Consider the following 23,374-nt stretch of genomic DNA (forward strand, 5'->3'; position numbering starts at 1 on the left):
TGCTTTGTAACAGAAATTCTGGTCCCAGCTGTAATCATAAGTTGACTATCCATACTTTGTTCTGTGTCCATCCAATATTTTGGAGTGAACCTCCCACAATATTCTGATGGTGGCCATATAGGCTGAGGTGGGTGGAAATTGTAAGACCTTCCTTCCTTCCTTCCTTCCTTCCTTCCTTCCTTCCTTCCTTCCTTCCTTCCTTCCTTCCTTCCTTCCTTCCTTCCTTCCTTCCTTCCTCTCCCCTCTATTCTATCACCTCCATTCCTCCCCTCTCTTCTCCTCATTGTAAGAAACAAAACATATTTCTAAAAATGCAATTTTAAAAAAGTGCCCCAGGGATGATAGGGTAAAGAGGGGAGGGTTTTACAATACATCCTGCTTCTGCTTTAAACGTGCAAAAGCATTTTGCACTCCCTCATCCATACAACTTTGAGGAAGTATATGTTTGAGTTGAATGCAAAGAGGGTGGTCTGAAGCACCCAAAACTGGGTAATTGAATATTAGACTAAGGCCTACAGCTGGTTTGCACAGTACAGTTGGCTATGGTTAATTTAATCCACGATTATTAGCCTAATCCATGGCTCTGCTCCTTGCCACTCCCTTCCCTTTGGCAGTGTTTGGCTATCGTTTCAGTCTAGACTTTGTCTCCACAAAGTCTAAAGAGAGAAGGACAGAATAACCCAAGCCTAGTGCACCCCTGGAAGATTTATCAGGGCGCTGCCAGCTGTCACAGCATCCTGTAAACAGGAAAAGCAGACAAATGAAAAGGCAGAAAAGGCAGGAAACGGCATTTTCCCATCCTTCTGCCTTCTTTGACATGTCAACTGATTTGGGAGCATGGCTAAGCAAACCATTGTGAAATCAGCTGATGTCATCCATCATAAAGGCTTTTCTCGTGAAACAATATTCCCAGGTCTTCCACCCCAATATGAAAGGCAGAATTTTTATAAGGTAGAAGCTCTGCACTCAATGAATTAGACTGCTTGTAAAAGCAGTACATAAAGTCTTGTGCTGTACTACAAGTGCCTTAGAAATAGTTTAGGCAAGAGGCAAACTTTTCGAAAGTAAAAGTAGGGATCATTACAGAACACCAGCCAAGTTACTGCAATTATTATAGATAAGTCCATGGAACTATATCCTTGTGCATGCTTGTTTAAACTCTCCATTTTGTACAGAGTATGATGCATCAATAAAACTTTCTACAATTTCAGTCTCTCCACTCCATTAATTTCTCATCCCACTGTTTCCAAATTACCATGTATTGAAGAAACACTACAGCCCTTCCAACCTTTGTGTAATCTAAGCATATCAGTGTATCACAATTTTTTTTTTTACTTATGTTTGCACAATGCCCTTATATTTAATCATAGTTTACTAAGCGGTTATCAAACGTTTTGGTCTCAGGACCATTTTATGTTCTTAAAAATGATTGAGAATCTCAAAGAGCTTTGGTTTATGTAAGTATGGTTATTTTTTTCCAGTGTTTAATCATTGTAGACTAGGTTTTCCCAACCTGCCCCCTGCATGAGAGCCAGTGTTGTCTAGTGGTTAAGGCAACAGGCTAGAAGCCAGGATATTGTGAGTTCTAGTCCTGCCTTAGGCATGAAAGATGGCTAGGTGACAACTAGCCCAACTCACTTCACACAGTTGTTGTTACAGGGAAAATAGGAAAGAGTATTTAGGTATACCCGCTGCCTTGAGTTATTTATAAAAATAATAAAGGCAGGATACAAATACATAAAAATATAGGGACTTTCTGTTACCATTGCTGAAAATTCTGGAAGTGAAATTCCAAATCTGGAAGACACCAATTTGGACAAGGCTGTTGGGTGCACTGGCAACAAAATGTACGTGTTGGGAAGAAGCAAAGTACAAATTAACTAAAAGTTGTAGCAACAGAGCCTCATGGAATATCAAGTCATGAGCTTGATCCCTAACTCATGGTATTTGTACACACGCATGCAATATTACTCACCCTCCTGCAATACAACATCCTTCAGCTTCTCCAGGCGCTCTGCAAAACAAGCCACATCAGCAAGCAGTTGTGAAATATCCTCTGGTTCTGCTAGGCTCCCTTCGCTGATTTCATTGGGACTATAGGTACTGTGGGGCTTGTGAGGTTTGGCAAGACCTCTGGGAATAGCAGGGGACAGAGGGAATCCTGCTGCACTGGCATGGCGGCTGAGACTTGTGGGTCGCTTCAGAGTAGCTGCGCTGGCCGATGAAGAAAAATCCACCAGGCTGGAAGTCGATGCATCCAGGCCATCTCGGCGTGGAAGCTCCTGGGAGAAGAATCAAAACCATTTTGATTATTGAGAGAGTTAAAGTGGTATAAGAGAAGGAGTGGCAGAACCTAGGGGTGGAGTTAAAAGAGGAATCAACCTAGAATCCCTACGTAGCCACAACCTCCCTTGAATTCCATGGACTCTTATCTAACTCCAGGCAGGAGATGTTAGTTGAAAAAACGTCTGTGCAGAGGCATAACTAGCAATACATCAGTTTAATTGGATCTTCATGTGTGGTCCTGGTCTTTCATACCTGACAATAAGGATTGCATCAAGGTTCTCTTTGAAAATGCAACCAAACAGGGATTGCAAATATGTGTTTGGTACATGCATTTTATTGATGTGGAAGGCTATATGTGTACATACCAATAAAGCAACAAAGGCAATCATTATGCAACTATACCAGAGTTACATCATGACTTATTTTATTGCAAATTTACAGGTTGTTTTTGACTTACAACTCCAACTGAGCCCAAAATTCCTGTTGCTAAGTGAGGCAGTTGTTAAGTAACTTGCGCCTCATTTTATGACCTTTTTGTTATAGTTGTTAAGCAAATCGCTGCATTCTTCAGTGAATTATGGAGTCTTTAACTGAAAATGGTTTCCCCCATTGACTTTGCTTGTCAGAAGCTGGCTGAGGAGGTCACAAAAAGCAATAGCAATAGCACTTAGATTTATATACTGCTTCATAGTGCTTTACAGAACTTTCTAAACAGTTTACAGAGTCAGCATATTGCCCACCCCCCCAACAATCTGGGTCCTCATTTTACTGACCTCAGAAGGATGGAAGACTTAGTAAAACTTCAGCCAGTGAAAATCAAACTGCTAGCAGTCGGCAGAATTAGCCTGCAATACTGCATTCTAACCACTGCGCCACCACGGCTCAAATTGTAATCACATGACCCCAGGGCAGTGCAAATATCATAAATATATGCCGGCTGCCAAGTGTCTACATTTTGATCTCATGGCCATAGGGATGTTGCAATGGTCATAAGTGTGAAAAATGGCCATAGGTCCCTTTTTTCAATGCTGTTGTAACTTCAAATGATCACTAAATGAATAGTTGTAAGTTGAGGACTGCCTATATTAGCATGAGGAAAAGAGGAAGGAGGGAAGTAAACCAAAGGAATGGATCACTGCAACAAACAATTAACTTCCAGTACTGTAGGTAGAATTAGTACTGGACATGGCAGGTGTGCTAACCTCTTCCATAAATGGAAAAAGCTCTCCTCTTTGAAATGTAGCTGCAGTGTTTCAAAGCAGACCATATAGTGGAACAGTGCCTTTTGAGTACATATTAGGGCAGTGATGGTGAACCTTTTAGAAACTGAGTGCCCAAACTGCAACTCAAAACCCACTTATGTATCATCGGGTGCCGGGTGGGCGTGGCCCATTGGGTGGGCGTGGCCCATTGGGTGGGCGTGGCCCATTGGGTGGGCGTGGCCCATTGGGTGGGCATGGCTGCAGTGGTAACAGACTGAAGTGGGACTAAAAAGTTCAATCCCAACTTTGCGAGATCTTTTTTTTTCCCGCGAGAAGTTGAAATTAATTGATTGATTGAACCTTTTTTTTTTTTTTTGCACACGGCGGTAGAGGCCTAAAGCGAAAAGATTTTATAAAACCCAGCTGAAGGCCTAGGACTGGGGCGATGGCACGTGTGCCCACAGAGAGGGCTCTGTGTGCCACCTGTGGCACACGTGCCCTAGGTTCGCCACCACGGTATTAGGGAAACCCCCAGAGACTTTCCATATGCAACTCCATCATGTATTGACTATATATATAGTTTACCTTATAAATAGAATAAATAGTCTCATATTTGCCCATTGAGAATATAACTGTGATTTTAGCATTCTTTTTTTCCATACTCTAACTAAATGAATAAATACTGCCTTAGAAACGATTCTGGGTAGACTTTCTGGGAAGTGAGCACCAAACCCAAAGACAATGGACTCACAATGAAATTAATCTTATTTTCAAGAATCATTGCAAAAGAGCTAGAACAAGGCCTGGATAAAAAATAATACACTTGTCATATTTTCCAGTTTTGGATAGGCAGGGAGCGAAATGGTTCTTAACTATTTTGAATATTTTATCTGTTGAAACCAATGGGGAGATACTAGCCAGACAATTTAGTTGGGTGAACAATCTGCTTACCACGATGTAAAAAAGATGTTGAGACTCTAGAAAGAGTATAGAGAAGAGCAACAAAGATGATAAGGGGACTGGAGGTTAAAACATATAAGGAAAAGTTGATGGAATTGGGTATGTCTAGTTTAATGAAGAGAAGTATGAGGGGGGGACATGATAGCAGTGTTCCAATATCTCAGGGGCTGCCACAAAGAAGAGGGAGTCAAGCTATTCTCCAAAGCACCTGAAGACAGGACAAGAAGCAACGGGTGGAAACTAATCAAGGAGAGAAGCAACTTAGAACTAAGGAGAAACTTCCTGACAGTTAGAACAATTAACCAGTGGAACAACCTGCCTCCAGAAGCAGTGAATGCTCCAACACTGGAAGTTTTTAAGAAGAAACTGGACAGCTATTTGTCTGAAATGGTATAGGATTATTTGTCTGAGCAGGGGGTTGGACTTGATGACCTCCGAGGTCCCTTCCAACTTTATTATTATTATTATTATTATTATTATTATTATTATTATTATTATTATTATTATTATTATTATTACTATTACTACTACTACCACTATTATTATTATTACAGTATTATTATTATCTCCCAGAAACTTCCTCCTTAATTCTGTGATCTATTGCAAATCACTCTATGGTGCTTCCAGGGTGAATGTAAAGAAAGGCACTTTTGGGCTAATATCTATTTCACTTCTATGGGTGGATATGAAAAACAGCACAGTGCTGTTGAACTTTAACAATATTAAGACAACATTCTCAAAACAGATTAGTTTTGTGATCCATCATATTGTGAAAAAACCAGCTGTCATCCTAGTTTTCCTATGAAATTATCATTGAGTTTTCAAAAGGCAAAGCATTTTACATCAATTAGCAATTGCATCTTGTTAATACAGGTAGGGTGTTTATTTAGTTGTGTGAACTCATCCCAAATGCTGTATCAATTGAAATCCCAGCATTCAGCCCAAGACTTCTATTTTGATGTACCAGAATAAGGAGGAAATTTTTAGTTGGTCTTCCTGGAAAACTTTGGTTTGCATTTCACCTTTAACGTGAAACAATGCTTCATTCGTTAAGCAATTTGTGGGTTTTCATGACATGCAGAACCATTAAATAATCACTTGGACTAGATACGCACAACAGCCTTCTCTAAAAGTAATTGGCAAGTTTGTGGTTCAGGGTATTGTGCAAATCCAGACTTTGTATACATGAACAGAATACTGTTATTACTGTATTCTAAATTATTTTGTTTTGTTTAAAGGCAGGGGGCTTTGATGATGCATAGGACATTATAGTCACATGGGCAAACATGACATCAGTGTTTCTCAACATCAGCCACATTAAGATGGGTGGACTTCAACTCCCAGAAATGCCTAGACAGCTGGGTGAAGATGGGTGGATTTCTGCCTTAAGCAGGGGGATGGACTAGAAGATCTTCAAGGTCCCTTCCAGCACTACGATTCTATGTTACTATGTTTTTTTAAGATTAGGGAGGGGACTATAATGACTAGGGAGAGAAAGAATAGGGGCAGGAGGGAGATCAGCAGCACAGAGAGACAATGTCATACCAGTGTTGTACTGTTTTCGGCAACTCAGAAATGGGTGGAGAACTCAGATACAATTGCTCAAGTGTGTTGCAGTGAGTAAACAGCAGACACGGGCATTTTCGTCACCAACTGAGAAACCACACATCCTTCTCCCTCCACTCCTTCTGCAAAGCTATAAAATCACTGCCTGATGGGCTTCACACTTTGGACCAGGTGACACAATTTGCTTCATCAACGTTTTATGGAATAAGCTGCCAGTGGTTGGGTCGGCCCAAATGCAAAACGTTGATGTCGCTCTCAGTGGTGACATTTAACAAATAAACAAACCATTAACCACTGACCCACCGATGCTAACTTCATACAATTGCAAAGCCCAAAGGAAATAAGCCATGATGTGACTTTGCATAACAGTGAAAAATGAACATTTTACCAAATGCCCTGTCAAGATGTGTCCAGATCCACCTTGCTATGTTGCTGAAACTTTCCATCACTTGATTATAGTTTAACTTTAAGAACTGATGTCAGGTCTGTTTTCTCCTCTTCTCTTTTCCCACTTCTTATTTTTCCATTTTTCTTTTCAGACTTTAAAGTCCAGAGCATAAACAATTAATTAATGCAGGGGTGTCCAACCTTGGCAGCTTTAAGACCTGTGGACTTCAACTCCCAGAATTCCCCAGCCAGCCAGAATTCTGGGAGTTGAAGTCGACAAGTCTAAAAAATTACTAAGGTTAGACACCCTGATTAAATGTAACGATATGCTGTCATAAACTATACAGATTTTCGGCAGCTTGCATTCATAAATCTATAAAATGCAAACCATAGCGATACAAAACCAAAATAGACAAAACAAGAATGAATAATAAATGAGACAATCACTCCTCAGTCCTCCCATTTTTCATATTTGGAATGCCTATAATGAGGGTGCTAATTTGGGTCTTGAGAGGGAAGCAACTCCAAAATGGAGGAGCCTGGAGGCATAACAGAAAAATAGTGCCTCCAACCAAGTCCCTGCCCAAATTCACCTTACAAAACCAGGAGATTACCACAAAGTTTTGTCAGGTTGGGTAATGGTGTGTGGGAAAGACCTTGGGAGACTGGGCAGAGACACTGCCAAGGGAATAGTCAGCTAAGAGGCAGCGTAGCCCACAACTGGATAGTGGGTGGAGGAAGAAGCTCAGAAGAAACCCTCCCTAGTTTCTCAGGCTATAGGACAGTGGTGGCAAACCTATGGCACGGGTACCAGAGGTAGCACTCAAAGCCTTCTCTGTGGGCACGCGCGCCATCGCCCCAGTCCTAGGCCTTCAGCTGGGTTTTATAAAACCTTTTTGCTTTAGGCCTCTGGCGCCGTGTACAAAAAAAAAAAGGTTCAATCAATCAGTCAATTTCAACTTCTTGCGGGAAAAAAAAGATCTTGCAAAGTTGGAATTGATTGATCAAACTTTTTAGTCCCACCCAGTCTGCCGTTACCACTGCAGCCATGTCCACCCAATGGGCCACACCCACCCGGCACCCGACAATGCATAAGTGGGTGTTGGGTTGCAGTTTGGGCACTTGGTCTCTAAAAGGTTCGCCATCACTGCTATAGGAAATGGGGGTTGGGGGTGGGGGAGAGAGATTATACTTTCAGATTAGCAAGCTTCTGTCAATACAGGTAGTCCTCTACTTACAATAGTTCATTTAGTGACCATTCTAAGTTAAAACAGCACTGAAAAAAGGGACTTATGACCATTTTTCACACTAACAACCGTTGCAGCATCCCCGTGGTCACATGATGAAAATTCAGAAGCTTGGCAACAGACTCGCATTTAAGGGGGTTGCAGTGTCCCCGGGTCATGTGATCACCTTTTACAACCTTCTGACAAAGTCGATGGGGAAGCCAGATTCACTTAACAACTGCGTTACTAAGTTAACAGCTGCAATGATTCATTTAACAACTGTGGCAAGAAAGGTCATGACATGCGGCAAAACTCACTTAACAAGTTATGTCTCACTTAACAACAGAAATTTTGGGCTCATTTGTGGTCATAAGACAAGGACTAACTGTATAGTTTTATAATAAAATGGAATTAGCTCGTCCATTTGTAATTCTTAGCTGGTTTACCCTGCAAGGCTCACTGGTTGCTTTTACATATGGAAAACAGGGTCTCTGCAGGCATTCAGAAAAGTCAAGAAAAAGGCTGCACCCTTTTCTGTGTGCACCACAATTGCAATATCCTGACTTTTGTAACCCACCCACAGATACCCTGAAGAAAGTGGCTCTGATGGATACCTAAAAACCAAGCCATATAGATTATAAATATATATCTTTAAAACTATATTATAGAGGTCCCCAACCTTTTGGTCACCAGGGACCGGTTCCGTGGAGAAAGGTTTTTCCACAGACCGGACAGTGTGTGGTTTTGTGTGCTGCCTGCATCCCACAGATGGGGCCTTGCTTGTTTGTGTGGACCAGTTGCTGGCATGCCGTGGCCCGGTACCGGTCCACGGATTGAGGGTTGGAGACCCCTGGATTAAGCTAATCATTAAAACTAACCATCGTTTTCACTGCAGTGTGTTATAGGGTACTTCTTTTTTATATTTGTAATGTGCTGCCATTTTGGCTAAGGATATTGAAACCTGTTTTTTTCAGCACACTTTTGAGAGAGGGAGAAGCTGAGCAAGATTCCTCCTGTGTAGTTTATGATTACATGGGTTTTTATTATTCATTAACATAGGAATATTCTATTATGTAATATAGCACTGTTTATTTGTCTGGTTATTATTATTATTATTATTATTTGCTATTTTAATCTTGCTTATACATAGTAGAATTGTAAGCCAGCCAGCTGATGACTGGAGCAACTAATGAAATGAAATGAAATGAAATACACATCCAGGTAAAAGCATTTTAAAGAAACCAAGTTAAATAGGCTGCAATTTATTATTTACTTCCTGCTAACCAGGTTGAGACTGTATAAAAGAATTTATTCAGAGCCTCCATATGTATTGTATAGCACTGCAACTTCCATCATCCCCAGTCAGCACAGTAGTTGAGGATAATGGAAATTATAATCCAATACATGTGAAGACCACCGGATGCTGGAACCCATGGAAGCTTATACATATGAACAGGTGGTACAATTTCATCAGTGAGAAACATTAATTACAGTTGTGGATCAAAACTAAGCCACAGCTTGTAAATAAACTACAGTTGGCTACATTTGCATGTAGTAAATCACAAATCTAATTTATTATTCTGGTTATTATCCAGCTATAAATCGCAGCATTGTTTACAAATTACAATCACTTAGATTCACAGTATACTGTAATGGAATGTATGGATGATGTTGGGGAATGAGGATAAGAGATGTTGCCATGGAAACAATCATACAAGGGAGCCAGGAGCACCCATAGTTTAATGGTGAGGAAGAAACTTAGGAAGGACTCACCCTAACAGGTGAAGCAGTTAAAAGTTACAGCGAGGTGTTTTTGCCTCTAGATCAGGAGTGTCAAACTTGCAACGTCATGTGATGTATCGTGACTTTTTTTCCTTTGCTGGCAATGGGGTGGGTGCAGTTTCACCATGAAGCATCCAACCCACAAGCTGATAGTTTGACACCCCTGCTCTAGATTCTTTTAATGTAGCCTTTCATTAAAGTAGAATTAGTTCAGCTTGTTGTGTTATACTACTACTACTAGTAGTACTGGAGAAGACTCCTGCGAGTCCCTTGGACTGCAAGGCGTTCAAACCGGTCAGTCCTAGAAGAGTCAACCCCGACTGCTCTTTAGAAGGCCAGATCCTGAAGTTGAAACTCAAATACTTTAGCCACCTAATGAAAAGAAAGGACTCACTGGAGAAGGGCCTAATGCTGGGAAAGATTGAGGGCAATAGAAGAAGGGGACGACAGAGAATGAGATGGCTGGATGGAGTCACTGAAGCAGTAGGTGTGAACTTAAATGGACTCCAGAAGATGGTAGAGGACAGGAAGACCTGGAGGAACGTTGTCCATGGGGTCACGATGGCTCGGACATGACTTCGCAATTAACAACTACTACTACTACTACTACTACTACTACTACTACTACTATTACTACTACTACTAAAAGTTGCAAGGGACCTTGGAGGTCGTCTAGTCCAACCCCCTGCTCAGGCAGGAAACCCTACACCATTTCGGACAAATTCTTCTTAAAAACTTCCAGTGTTGGAGCATTCACAACTTCTGGAGGCAGGTTGTTCCATTGATTAATTGTTCTAACTGTCAGGATGTTTCTCCTTAGTTCTAGGTTGCTTCTCTCCTTGGTTAGTTTCCATCTGTTGCTTCAGTATAAAGCTCCCGCTGATACTTTTGGAGCTGTCTCAGTGAAAATGAGAAGCAGAGGAAGGCCTGATCCAGGCTGGAACAGTACTGATGTAAAAGGCCAAGTACATCACCATGGCCATGATGCAGCGTACTCTTATGATGGTAATATGATTAAAAATAAAAGTAGTATGGAAGAAGAAACCAAGTTTCTTGGACTTCAATTAACAGCCAGCTCTAAGCCAATTAAACAATACTGGTATTTTGAGAGGCTGCTTAAAGCTCAGAACAAAGCCCTGTTAGAAGTGATCTTGCCTTTGTAAAGAATGCCCAGCCATCTCTATTTCTGCAATTTCTTCGCCCTCTAGAAAGTGACAAGTGCACAGAAATATGTTAAATAAGCTTTCCTTCAAAAATTTGCCACATGGGTTGACTTGCTATTTAGGAGATTCATGAGCATCTGTGTAGATTTGAAAACTAAGTTAATGATTCTAACCTGCATATGACTGAGACTGGATTTCTACTTTGCTTAATAATAATAATAGCCTGATTTACTTGGGTAGGCTGACACATACATACAGAGAAAAACAAACACACTGCATAAAGCAATGTTTTCCAACTTAAGCAACTTTAAGATGTGTGGAATCAGATGGGGAATTTGGGGAGTTGAAGTCCATCCATCTTAACATTGCTGAGGTTGGGAAAATGTGCTGTAAGGGTTTACTGTAAGGTGTGAACCCAACTGGGGCCACCATGTTGGGGATGTGAATCCCCTGCTCTCCCATCCTATCTCAAGGGAGACATACTTCCCCAAACATTTGCTTCCATACAGTCCCTTTCCTACTGACTGGCAGCAAAACAAAAAGAAAATGCTGTTTTCTAATATTTTTGAGGACTTTTTATCTCTCTTAACAGCAAATCTTCTTAGGGAATACCACTTGGTATTTCTGCAAAAAGGTATATGCTTTCAGATATTCCCTCTTATGTCCAAAAGAGCTTAATTAAGGCTCACTCAATGAACATGTTGCATGCCAAGATTGCCTCTGAGCATCTGCAGAATACCTCAATACCTTTACCTCCAAGTCCATCAAGTTCAAGTTTGCCTCCCACATTGGATGTCCTGTGGTTGACCCGCATTTTTCAATTAACACCTGGGAGAGCAGCTGCTTAAACAACCTAGCTCTTCCTATTTATCCTGGCAAGCTGTGAGATAACAAACCTAGCTCTAACCTCAGTTAGGTCATTGTTTCCATCATTTGTCTTAGCTGGCACCCAGTACCTGCTAGACACTTAATTCTAATTAATCTCCCACCTTCCTTTGCTGATGCCTACACTAAGCAATTCATGGGCTGAAGGCAAAAAAAAAAAAAAAAAAGATGAGGGACTACGAAAAGAAACGAAAACACCCCTTTTATGAGTCATGTCCATGAAGTACTGTAATTACCTGCGTTGCCACAGTCCAGAACAGTGTTAAAGTCTACTCACCTTAAAGCTGCTGAGGTTTGAGAAACACAAGTCAGACGTATCCTAGTTTGCTGAAGGAATGAACATCTAATATTGCAAATATAGGGACCATTTAATAACTTTTATGAATTTTAAGTGCCATGGACATCTTTCCTAGTCTCCACCTTTTTTTTGATATCTACCCTGCAACTGCACAAGCCGGTAACACTGAGACAAAGGCCTTTTGGACAATTTTCCAGCCCAAGCTGCTTCTAACCTTTTTAATGAAAATTGGAGGGACCAGCCTGGAGACAGGAAGCTTGTTACAGGATTAATACTTTGTCTACTTTAAAGCATGTCCTTTCAATGTTTTTTATTTTATTTGGTTGATTATTGCATCATATTTGAGAGGTCATGATGGGTCCTGTTCTTCATCAAATGCATAAATTAAACCCAAGGCACTTGTTAATCTACAAGAAAATAGATTTTTTTTAACTCAGCAAGATAGGGGAATGTTATCTCTTGGAACAGAGGTCTCCAAACTTGGCAACTTTAAGACTTGTGGACTTCAACTCCCAGAATTCTCCAGCTAGCATGGCTGACTGAGGAATTCTGGGAGTTGAACTTGACAAGTCTTAAAATTGCCAACTCTGGGGACTCCTGTCTTAGAAAGATGCATTTTATCAAAACGGATCTTGATAGAGTGGCTTGACAGTGAGATGGATGGCATATAAATTTAGTAAATAAATTAATAGCTTTATTCCTTTGATATTCCTCTGATGTTAGTCTGAATTAGTCTGCCAAAGATTCCCCCTTTCCTGTCTTCTCAAGAACTTCATTTATCTCCCACTCTCTCAGTATCTACAAAATCTGTACAGATACATCTCTTTCCTTATGTCTTAAACTATTTTAAGGGTTTTTTTTTTCAAAACAATTCAGGATTAATTCCAATGCTTCATTTCTTACATTCTGTTTTGGTTTCAAAATTTTGTCAGTTGTCATAAATACTCACTAGGGTTTCATATTTTCTTGGGGAAAAAAAGGAAAACCTGAAAGGGGGAAAATCTAAAAGCAGTTCATAGGGATTAAAAAACTGTTGATGTTTATAACTTTGCTTTACAAAGGAAAATTCAGGAGTAAAATCAAGAAAATAAATCATTAAATAAAATAAATTTAAAGGACAGCTTTCTGTAATAAAGGATGTATCATCATTGTAGATATAAATCCAATAAATTAATAAGATTCCTCTGGTTTCAAGAGAGCCACCAAGAGTCCATGTGAGACCTTTAGGATTGGACTCCTATTGGAAGTTAGGCTGTCAGATATGGATTGTGACAACTCAAGCAACCTCTAGATGGCAACAAAGAGAAATATAACCACCCCTTGGCTGACCTCTAGTGCTCATCTGGCTTTTTGCAGCCTAGATCTGTGGAGCAGGAATGTCAAGGATCAAATCCACCCAAATGTCAGCATTGGAGCTGAACTATGCCAAGTCACCACACAGGACTCAGTTTTGCTTCCTCTTTGCCTTATACATATACAGGACTTATGTAGGACTGCTTTGAAAAATCAGCCTACCTTCAGCCAGACACTAGCTCGAAAGGAGACAGAATCTAGAATTTTTCCTCCGGCTTTGGAACGCTTCTTCCGTAGTTCAGCAGAATACGGGCTGTAAGTGGACTTACTGTTCATCTGCTTGCCAAGCATTCCTTCGATAGCAAAGCATCAGGAGGGGCCAAGTCAGCAACCCCCCCCCTCACACCCACCCACTTTTGCAAAGGAAGCAACACAGCGGTTTTGAAAATGCCGCTAAGTAGTATATTCCACAAAGCTGTTAAATTAAAAGAAAATATCTCCATCTCTGACACAGAAACTGCAGTTTTTTCTTGCCCATCTTAGTTCTGACAAACCTGCAGGAGGATTGTTTTTTAAAATATAATAACAAAATGAATAGAAAAGAAAAAAACCCCACCTACTACCAGTTTCCTTGCTCTAAAAAGGCGGAGAAAAAGAAACCACAAATTGTCTCAGAGTATGTTAGATCTGACAATTTCCTCTTTTTCTGCACTGTACAAAAAACAAATAAGCCAATACTGGCCTCAGAGCAATATTTTTCAACCTAGGCAACTTTGAGACGTGTGGACTGGGGAATTTTGGAAGTTGAAGTCCGTTAGTCTTAAAGTCGCCAGGTTTGAAATCCACTGCGTTAGAATCTGAACAAAGTACTCCCTTTGTGGGGTTCACTGAGTTCAATTCTGAATAACTAGATTTCTGCATGAAATTTTAAATATGTCAACAGAACAGTGGGTCAGAAGGAAAAATAAAGTTTTTAATGCATTTACTGGTCACAAAAGAGGCATTCCTTCAGAAATCCACCTCTTTAGAAGAGGCCTTCCCTGTTCCATAGGTGTACAACTCACTCCTGTGTTGAAAGGTGCAATGTCCACATTATATACTGTATGTTTAAGAACATGGCTTGATTAGAAGCTGCTAATGTTTTGCTTTATGTTCTCCACCCTGCCCTATTTCTCCATTATATATAAAAAAGATAATATTTTACAATATTGGAAGGATAAGTAGGATAGTTAGAGTTCATCGACTGAGTTTATCTTCAAGCAATTACTTCAGAATGTAGATTTCCAAGCTGCTCCGTATTGTGCGTTTCAACATTTTTGTGGCTACACCCCAACCACTGACAGAATCAACATTTTCAAACTGAGACACCCTCTCGTAAAAGGAAGCATGTGCAACTCGTAACTCACCCATCCACTCTTGCAACAGCCAAAGATAGGACACTCCATTTTCAAAGTAACATAATACGAACAACACGTTTTCTAGCACAATGAAAACTCCAGTCACTATATAGATGCCAGTCTGATTCAGCAGATACACGAAGGGTTATCTTGCATTCACAGAAGTGTGAGTGTGTTTACATGCACATGAATGCACATACAAAATGCACACGCTCACAGACACACAGACAATTGTAGATGGGAAAGTAAAGAATGGAAGGAGACCACAACAAAGTGTTAATATTTTGTTTAGAAGCATTCTGTTCAATTTGGAGTCCCCTGAAATTCTTTTGGTCTTCAACTCCCATAATCCCAAGGCAGCACAGATAATGGCTCTATTGCTAAGCATTGTGGGAACTGAAGTCCAACACTTCTGCAAGGCACAGCTTAAGAAAAACCAATGTGGGTCAACCTAGTTAGAAATCAGATCTATGTAAAATACATAGTGGCTAATTGCAAAGTATAAAACATTCTGGCACTGAAAATGCTAATTAATATCTGTAAGGTGGTAATAACCCGTTATCTGTATTCAGATCTAAAGATATTGAATTTTCATAGTAAATCATGGTATACTGTATATTTATGACGCGTTGCTTCTTCCAGACCGTATCAACTTTTTTTTTTAAAGAGCATCCTCTAAGGTCCAACCATTTAAGATGGACAGAGAGAAAATACAGTAATCTATCTTCATCTTTAATAGTAAGTAAAATAACGACATTTTTTTTTGCAGATGTAGCTTTTAAAACCTGTGGAAAATCCTCTCCTTTCCAAATATTAAAGGTGCTACTCTTTGTATCTGGCAATTCTGAGAAGAACATGATTTATACAACTCTACTTTGGTTTAATCTCATCTGCTTTTTTTCCAAGTCAAATATTTTTGAAGCCGCAGAGAAAAACAAAAAAGCAGAAATTAAGAGAGTCTTCAGTTCAGACATCACAATAAATTCATATTAGCTTAAAAACCGAAGATTAAAAAAAACCTGCAACACATGTATCATTCTCGTCATTGTTGTACGATGTACGAAGTCACAACACACAATAACAGTAATTAAGAAACTGATTTAATTTCTTTAGAGAAATAGCTAAAGTAAGTCAAATATTATCTGATGTGTCTTACGATGCCATCCCTCCAAGAAACACAAGTTTATGGTTCCAGCAAATGGCATCGGCAACTAGAGACAGCCAGCTTCTTAACATCCCATTTAGGTAATCCTCGACTTACAACAGTTCATTTAGAGACCATTCTAAGTTACAACAACACTAAAAAAAGTGACTTTTTACCGTTTTTCACACTTACGATCGCTGCAGCTTCCCTACGTCACATGATTAAAATTCAGCTGCTTAGCAACTGACTCAAATTTATGACAATTGCAGTGTCCTGGGTTCATATGATCCCCTTTCTGCGACCTTCTGACAAACAAAGTCAATGGGGAAGCCAGATTCACTTAACAACCAGGTAACTAACTTGACAATTACAGTGATTCACGTAACTACTGTGGCAAGAAAGGTCCTAAAATGGGGAAAAATTTACTTAACAAATGTTTCACTTAGCAACAGAAATTTTGGGCTGAATTATGGTCCAGGTTAAGTCCAGGACTATCTGTATGCACTTCAGCCCATTTTCCAAGGATACTATAGAAGATTTTATACCTTATTTATTGTACTGCTCCATTTACACTTTTTCACATGGAACAGTTTTGGAGCCCCTCTTGATTTTGGCCTGATTCACATAAGGTTGAACATTTAACGAATTTAGATAAGGAAATATCACTATGGAGATTAGCAAGCTTTACAAGGACTGCTGCTAAGTAGAGATAGGATTTTAGCAAAAGTTCCTGATGTTTTCCTACTGTTTTATCTGCTGCAATAATAATGTTTTAATATTCTTACTGATTTTTGCAAATTTTAAAGAACATTATTAGTCTGATCACCTTTATGTAGTTTTTATCTTATTTGTTATGATCAGTAATCAAAGCAATAAACGATTGATTGATCTAAGATCTAAGATCAGTACTAGAATTCAGAGAAATTGAATGGGGAGAGGTTGCAGACAAACCAGAAGATAACAAAGGGAAGTAATTTAAATTGTTTGTTGCTGACTGTCATAATTGTTTTGAAGGAAAGATTAGAAAAATCAATGGAAGTAAGTGAGTGAGAGAATATAAACAGTTATTGATCATGGATATCATTTTTCTATTCACCAAATTTCTACCTCTCAGTAATGGAGAATATAGATGGCTCAGAGTTGAATTGTTGGGCTCTTGCTGTTCTTTGAGTTTGCTTTTCTTCTCCATGGATGTTGTTACCTAGCCTGATAATAAAATGTCTGCAGGAAGAGGAACACGCTCAGAGAACATCAAGAACCCAATAAATCTATCACTGAGTACCATTTCCTTCATTGACAAGAGTTTTCCATTGGGACATCTGGTTGGCCTCTATGGAAAACAGGATGCTGGAGAGGCCTTTTATCCCATCAATTACAAGTCTTACATTTTTACTTTGACTCTAGAGTTCATATATGTAGTTAAAAACTGCCTGATTTCACCATGTGCAAAGAATCTGGTGAACCATGACCTTCTCTTTGCTACAGAGTAGGAAAACAGAAGGGAATACTTGGCTATCCATGACAGATGGGGACAGCCAGGCTGGTCATAAGTGGTACACACAAAATATATCCCTTTACTTTCATTCACACTCACATACTCCTATCCAATCTATAGATAGACCTTGACTTACAACCATTCATTTAGTAACCGTTCAAAATTACAACAGACTGAAAAAAGTGACTTACGACCAGTCCTTGCACTTATGACTGTTGCAACATCCCCAGGAATACAGAATAAAAATGTGGGTGCTTGGCAACCAGCTGTACTTACAATGGTTGTAACATCTTGATATCCATGTGATCACCATTTGTGACCTTTCCACCAACTTCTGACAAGCTAAGTTAGGGGTTCCCAAGTGGGGGTGCTCACATCCCCTGGGGGTGCGAGACGATATTCCAGGCGTTGCAGAAACTTGGGTTTTCAAAATTTTAGTGTATATGCATAATTCATTGCCATTATTTTGAACTTTTGTAAGGGGTGTGAGAATATATTAGCAGCGTTCTAGGGGTGCTGAGCTAAATCAATGGAGGAAGCCAGATTTTCTTAATGATTCACTTAACAACTGCAGTGACTTGCTTAACAAACATGGCAAAACAGGTAGTAAAAATCAGACACGGCTCACTTAACAACCTCCTTGTTTAGCAACAGAAATTCTGGTCCCAACTGTGGTGATAAGTTGAAGGTTACCTAAATAGACTTTGTTGCATTCATTCTAATTGCATTTGTTGTTGACTGTCAATGGAGAGAAGCTGTTATTTTTCCTAGAAACAGAGAGTTGCTCTGCACTGTATGTGTTCTTCTCCTTTGTGGCTTCAGCTAGCAGTAAAACAGGTTGGGCTATTGTTTCAAGAGTCTGCTTGGCCAAAAAAACCCCAAAGTGACTTTGAATATACCATGGGAAACTTCTGCAAAATTCTTCCCCCACTTTCGGTTCAATGGGGAAAAATATGTTCAGAATTATCACTAGATTCATTTCCAGCTTTTACAAGCTTCAGTAATCTTAATTACAAGTAGTCCTCAAGTTCATTTAGTGACTATTTGCAGTACAACAGCACTGAAAAAAATGACTTATGAGGGTTTTTTACACTTACGACCGTTGTAGTATCCTCATGGTCACGTGATCAAAATTCAGATGTTTGGCAACTGACTCACATTTATGATGGTTGCAGTGTCCCAGGGGTCATGTGATCCCTTTTGTAACCTTCTGACTTAACCCTGTTACTGTTACTAACTTAACAAGGGCAGTGATTCACTTAATAAAAAAAGTCGTAAAATGGGGCAAAACTCACTTAACAAATATTTCACTTAGCAACAAAAATCTGGGGCACAATTGTGATAGTAAGTCAAGGACTACCTGTATTACCTTTTCCTCTTTTTGGATATGCCCTGTGTCTGCTACCCCCCCTGCTACTGCAGAAGTTCATAAGGACATGCTCAGGCTAGTAAATAAATAAATAAAATAGATAGAAAACATAGTTAATTTCTTCTTTTGGTAAATCACTACCCGATTTTGCTTCTGCAAAATACCTTTGACATTTTCAATGCTGGAGTTGTTTGCCACTCTGCAAGGCTCACCAGGCCTTATTCCCAATGTTTTTGTTATTGGTCTCCAATGCGCATGCACATAAATACATGTGCTGAAACACCAAATTATGGGTTGGAGTTCAGCCAGCTATTTTACACAACCTACTGCAATGTAGAAATCATGATTTATAGTTTAGCAGGCTGTCTAAACTATACAACCCAGCCAACTGTTCTTTATTAAACTGTGGTTAAATGAACCATAGCTCAGCGCAATGTATAAACTGAGACTTTCTGTATTGAAACACATGCCCTTTCAAGGAAAACACAGCCATCCCTTCTGATTGCCAATTGGGACGTTCAGTTCAAGGCAAATGAATAAATGCAGCCTCAACCAATACAGTCCTGCCCGGCTTTCAGCACCCTACAATTTGCTTCTGTGAAACTGCAGGTGTAAAACAAGAGCATCCATATTTTCACCTGTCCAGGTACAGAAAAGTCGTACCCTACTTACCAAGGAGGCTGGGGGCACAGGGCTCCCCGCTCGGCACTTCTTGGAGATGGAGGGTGTTTTCATCAGCTCACGCTTCTTCCTCGAAAACATGGTGCTCGGTAAAAAGATGATGGGTCCAGATCAATGTAGCTCCCCCAGCTTAGGGCCTGAACTGTCCAAGGCGCATCTTTTCTTTTCAAGTTCCTGGATGTGGCTTCCTAACACTTGGTTTTGCGAAAGTGTTTTCTGCGTATGTCCTCAGCAAGGAAGAGCTTCTGAGTCTCGATAGACAGCCTGCGTGTAAAATGCCTGGGCTCAAAGCACATGATTACAAACTTATTTCCTGGCTGGGTTTGCCAGAAATACACACACACACACACACAGAGAGAGAGAGAGAGAGAGAGAGGGAGAGAGAGAGAGAGAGAGAGAGAGAGAGAGAGAGAGAGAGAGAGAGAGAGAGAGAGACTGCACAGGAAAAGGCTGGTGTGTCTCTGTGTGTGTGCGCGACTACTGTAGTTGAAAACTAAGAGGAAGCCATGGGCTTGTTAAATTCCTCTTTGCTGTTATCCAACCAGCTTGTAAACGAGATGGAGTCCTTTTTCTCTTTAATGTGCAAAACCATCTGAAGCTATTTTAGAAGTAAGTTTTTTCTTCTCATCTGTCCTATTATATGGGCACATCTTGTGGCCAGGAACTCTTTGTTAATTTTTAAATTAAAAAATAGATGTAATTCTCAGCCAGCATCCTGAACAGGCTGCAAGTGAGATTCTGTAGATACGTTTCTCAGAGTTATAAAGCAGAGAGAATTTTCTAATTTGTTCATTGTTCAGTAGGCTTCTGTCGTGTCTGACTGAGCACCATTATTCAGAATGAAAAAAACTTAGTCAGAATGAAAGAGACTAATTCAGACAACAGCATTATAATTCAGGGAAAGCTATTTTATATTATATTTTATTTATATATATCAACATATTCTGATTTTCCAAAACAAGTGGTAGTCAGGGAGGCCAACCTATCCTATTCATGAGATAAATGGATAATGCACAAATGTAAATAGTTTGTTAATCATAAAAGCCAATTAATGAAAAACCAATCTATTACAAAATTAAGCAATACAAACTTGAGCAAGAAAGCTAGGATCCAAATCACATAACTAATTAAAAATAAAATGCTTACTCCAGGAAAACTGAAATTAAACAGATTAAATTTGGAGTTGTGTAACCTTTAAATGTAACAAACAAACAACAAATAAGCTTTGCTTGCTAATGTAAAAATAAGGTCAAAGCTATGTATATGGGGGTGTTCTCTAAGTAGGGAATTCCACAGTTTGAGAGTATTTCCCCCCCTCACGATGGTATATATGCACTCAGGCACCTCTCTATTCTTCCATGTCTCTGTTTGTTTTCCTACCTTTATTATTTTCATACATAACTCAATGTAACTAACATACCTAATACTGTACTCCTTCCTCTTCCTATTTTTCTCAGAACAACAACCCTGTGAGGTGAGTTGGACCAAGAGAGAGTGACTGGCCCAAAATCACCCAGTCAGATTTCAGGCCTAAGGTGGGATTAGAATTCTCAGTCTCCTGGTAATTGGCCCAAAATTACCCAATCAGGCCTAAGGCGGGACTAGAACCCACAATCTCCTGGGGATTGGCCCCAAATCACCCAGGCAGCTTTCATGCTTAAGGCGGGACTAGAACTCACAGACTTCTGGTTTCTAGCCTGATTCCTTAACCACTAGACTAGATCTTCATCGTGTCCTCCATGATTAAAACAAACTTAAATCACCCTTTTCTGTTAAAGTTTTAAAGTACCATTTTTTTCTTAAGATGACAGCTGATGATGACTGTCAGGTGACTCATAGCAACAAGATGAACATGTCATCTATTAGTCATTTAGATCTGGTTCAAGACACTTTTCTCTGGCCCCATTTTTCTTCTAGTGGGGGAAAGAGCAGGGCCATCTATCTAGCTTATCTATAAAACCCATTTGCTAGTCACAAATACAGACTGGCAGGGAATTTCCTACTAGTTGGTAATATTGAGAAAGTGAGAGCAGTGAAATCTCAAGGTTTAATCAATGGCTTTGGTTAACATGCACCACCCACATGGCATTCACAGAGGGGTATAGTGTTTAAAAAACATGAAGATGGAGTCACGATTGTCGGAATACAGAATAGGTTGGAAGGGAACTTGGAGGTCTTCTAGTCTAACCCCTGTGCAAGCAGGAGACCCCATACCATTCTGGATGAATTATGTTATCACTGCTTCAGACAGGAAGGTGGCGTAGAGAGTGGTGAAGATGGCTGAAAAGATTATTGGCAGTCCCCTCCCTTCCATCCAGGACATAGCACATAAGTGTTGCTTGAGCAGGGTCCGTACGATTGTCTGGGACACTACACAGCCTCTTCATGACCTGTTTTTCTTGTTACCTTCTGGGAGAAGGCTTCGTGGTATCCAAAGCAGAACAACCAGATTCAGTCACAGTTTTGTTCCATACAGTAGCAACCTTGTCAACTCTAAAGCTTCCTCCTTCTGTTATATATTCAAGATGAACAGTGATTAATATTTATATGTTACTTATATGTAAGGGTGTAGGTCTATACATATGTTGTATATAGTATGTTTAAATGTGTGTTATGTATGTTTACACTTTGAGAGCAAGCAACTAAATTCCATTTTAATGTGCACCATTGTGCCCACAGTAAAAAATGACAATAAAGATTATCTAAATCTATTATGGCTGATTGCACAGTTGTGACCTCTCTCTTCACTTTTTAACTCTTCCAATGGACCACCACCACCACATTTGTGCTCTGAAACCAGAACATCACACCCAACAGCTAAGTCAGAACATAGAACATAGAATCTGAATAAAGATTGGCAGTGACCATAGCAACATTTTTAAACCACTTTAGTTTTCTGGCTGTCTCAAGGACAAGTGGAGAACGTATTAACTGACTATGGAAAAAGGCCCTAATTTCAGGAGAAACTGCATTCCTACCGAAGTAGGGGTGTCCAACGTTGGCAGCTTTAAAACCTGTGGACTACAACTCCCAGAATGGCTAGCTGGGGAATTCTGGGAGTTGAAGTCACAAGTTTTACAGTTGCCAAGGTTGGACACCCCTGTACCAAAGTGATGTTGAGTGAAAGGCCTCTTCAAGGAACTTCAAACACAGTCTGGCTTTTATAGGAAAACACAATTTATCACATAGCCTTATCTCAAAATAAGTAATCATCACTTAAATCTGATGCACCCAGAGCCAACTAGTCACAACATAGTTTCTTTGGCTTTACTTTAGCATTGTGTGTAAAGCTAGCCCTTGTAAATGGCAAAGTGTGGTTTATGGTTTACTATCTTGTGTGATCTTAGTTAATTGTGGCTTATTGGATCAACAATGATATAGCACATTTTCTGAAATTAACCATAGATGTTATTATTAGTAGTATTAGTTTTATTACTCTCTACCTTCAAATTAAAACACAAATGTAGTTCTTTTAATTAAAATGAGATTAAGTGTAACTTTTGGGTATCTTTTCTCTTCTGTCTGCAAATCAACCAAAAGGAGGTAAATTAGATCTTTGCTTCCCTCTATTGACAGGAAACATTTATACCAAGACTTGCCAAACAGACAATCTCTCTGCCAAAGTTATGTCTCATCATATCTCCATTCAGAGCTTTATAACTTAAAAGGTCCTTTCCTAATCCAATTCACGTCACAATTCCCATCTCAGTCAGAGTTCTTCTTTGGTCACAGGAAGGAGAAGATGATGGGAGTTTGTAGTCTAATAATTTGTGCTGGGTTGGAAAAGAAATTTTTGGATATTTAAATTGCCCTTTAAGACTCCCAGGAAATGCCAGGACTGTAGAATTTGGAAAAATAGCCTAGAAAAAGACAAAGGTCAATCACTTCTATATTGTCTCTAAGAAGACTACATGGGTGTGTCCTTCAAGCTAGCTGGAGTTCAGATAAAGGAGTTTACTGTCATCTAATGTACTTGCAAAAGAGATGGAGGAAACCAACCAGAAATTGACTAAACTAGCCAAAATAATTTTGTTCATAAGTCTTGACACTGGATTCATCCAATGTGTGCTAAACCACAATATGAGTTTAATTGGATGATTGACTGATTTTATTCAGAGTACTATATGCCACCCCTTTCAATAACACTTCGGGAGTTGTGTGAACCTAACAACTCTTGTTAATAAGTCAGATAATTTAGTATAGTTTGTAATCATAACCAGTGGAGAGTAAACAAAGCATG

At 39.6% G+C, this 23,374-nt stretch overlaps 1 protein-coding gene across 4 annotated transcripts in view; it reads right to left on the reverse strand.

Moving 5' to 3' along the window:
- The window catches only part of ARHGAP45 (Rho GTPase activating protein 45), a 66,372-nt gene extending 46,917 nt beyond the window's left edge, over positions 1 to 19,455 (reverse strand). For 2 of the 4 annotated variants that reach the window (XM_039334743.1, XM_039334741.1), the window contains exons 1-2: positions 13,271 to 13,573; positions 1,976 to 2,282 (exon numbers count right to left, since the gene is read on the reverse strand). In XM_039334743.1, coding sequence (XP_039190677.1) covers positions 1,976 to 2,282; positions 13,271 to 13,399 — 436 coding nt within the window. In that variant the 5' untranslated portion in view covers positions 13,400 to 13,573. Of the gene's footprint in view, positions 1 to 1,975; positions 2,283 to 13,270; positions 13,574 to 14,454; positions 14,552 to 19,125 lie in introns of those variants that run through there. The other 2 variants (XM_039334742.1, XM_039334744.1) reach the window with 2 other exon arrangements.
- Positions 19,456 to 23,374: the final 3,919 nt, after the last annotated feature.

The sequence above is a fragment of the Crotalus tigris genome, unplaced genomic scaffold (assembly GCF_016545835.1).
Source record: "Crotalus tigris isolate CLP2741 ecotype Arizona unplaced genomic scaffold, ASM1654583v1 scf7180000017633.3093840, whole genome shotgun sequence".
NCBI classification, from domain to species: Eukaryota; Metazoa; Chordata; class Lepidosauria; order Squamata; family Viperidae; genus Crotalus; species Crotalus tigris.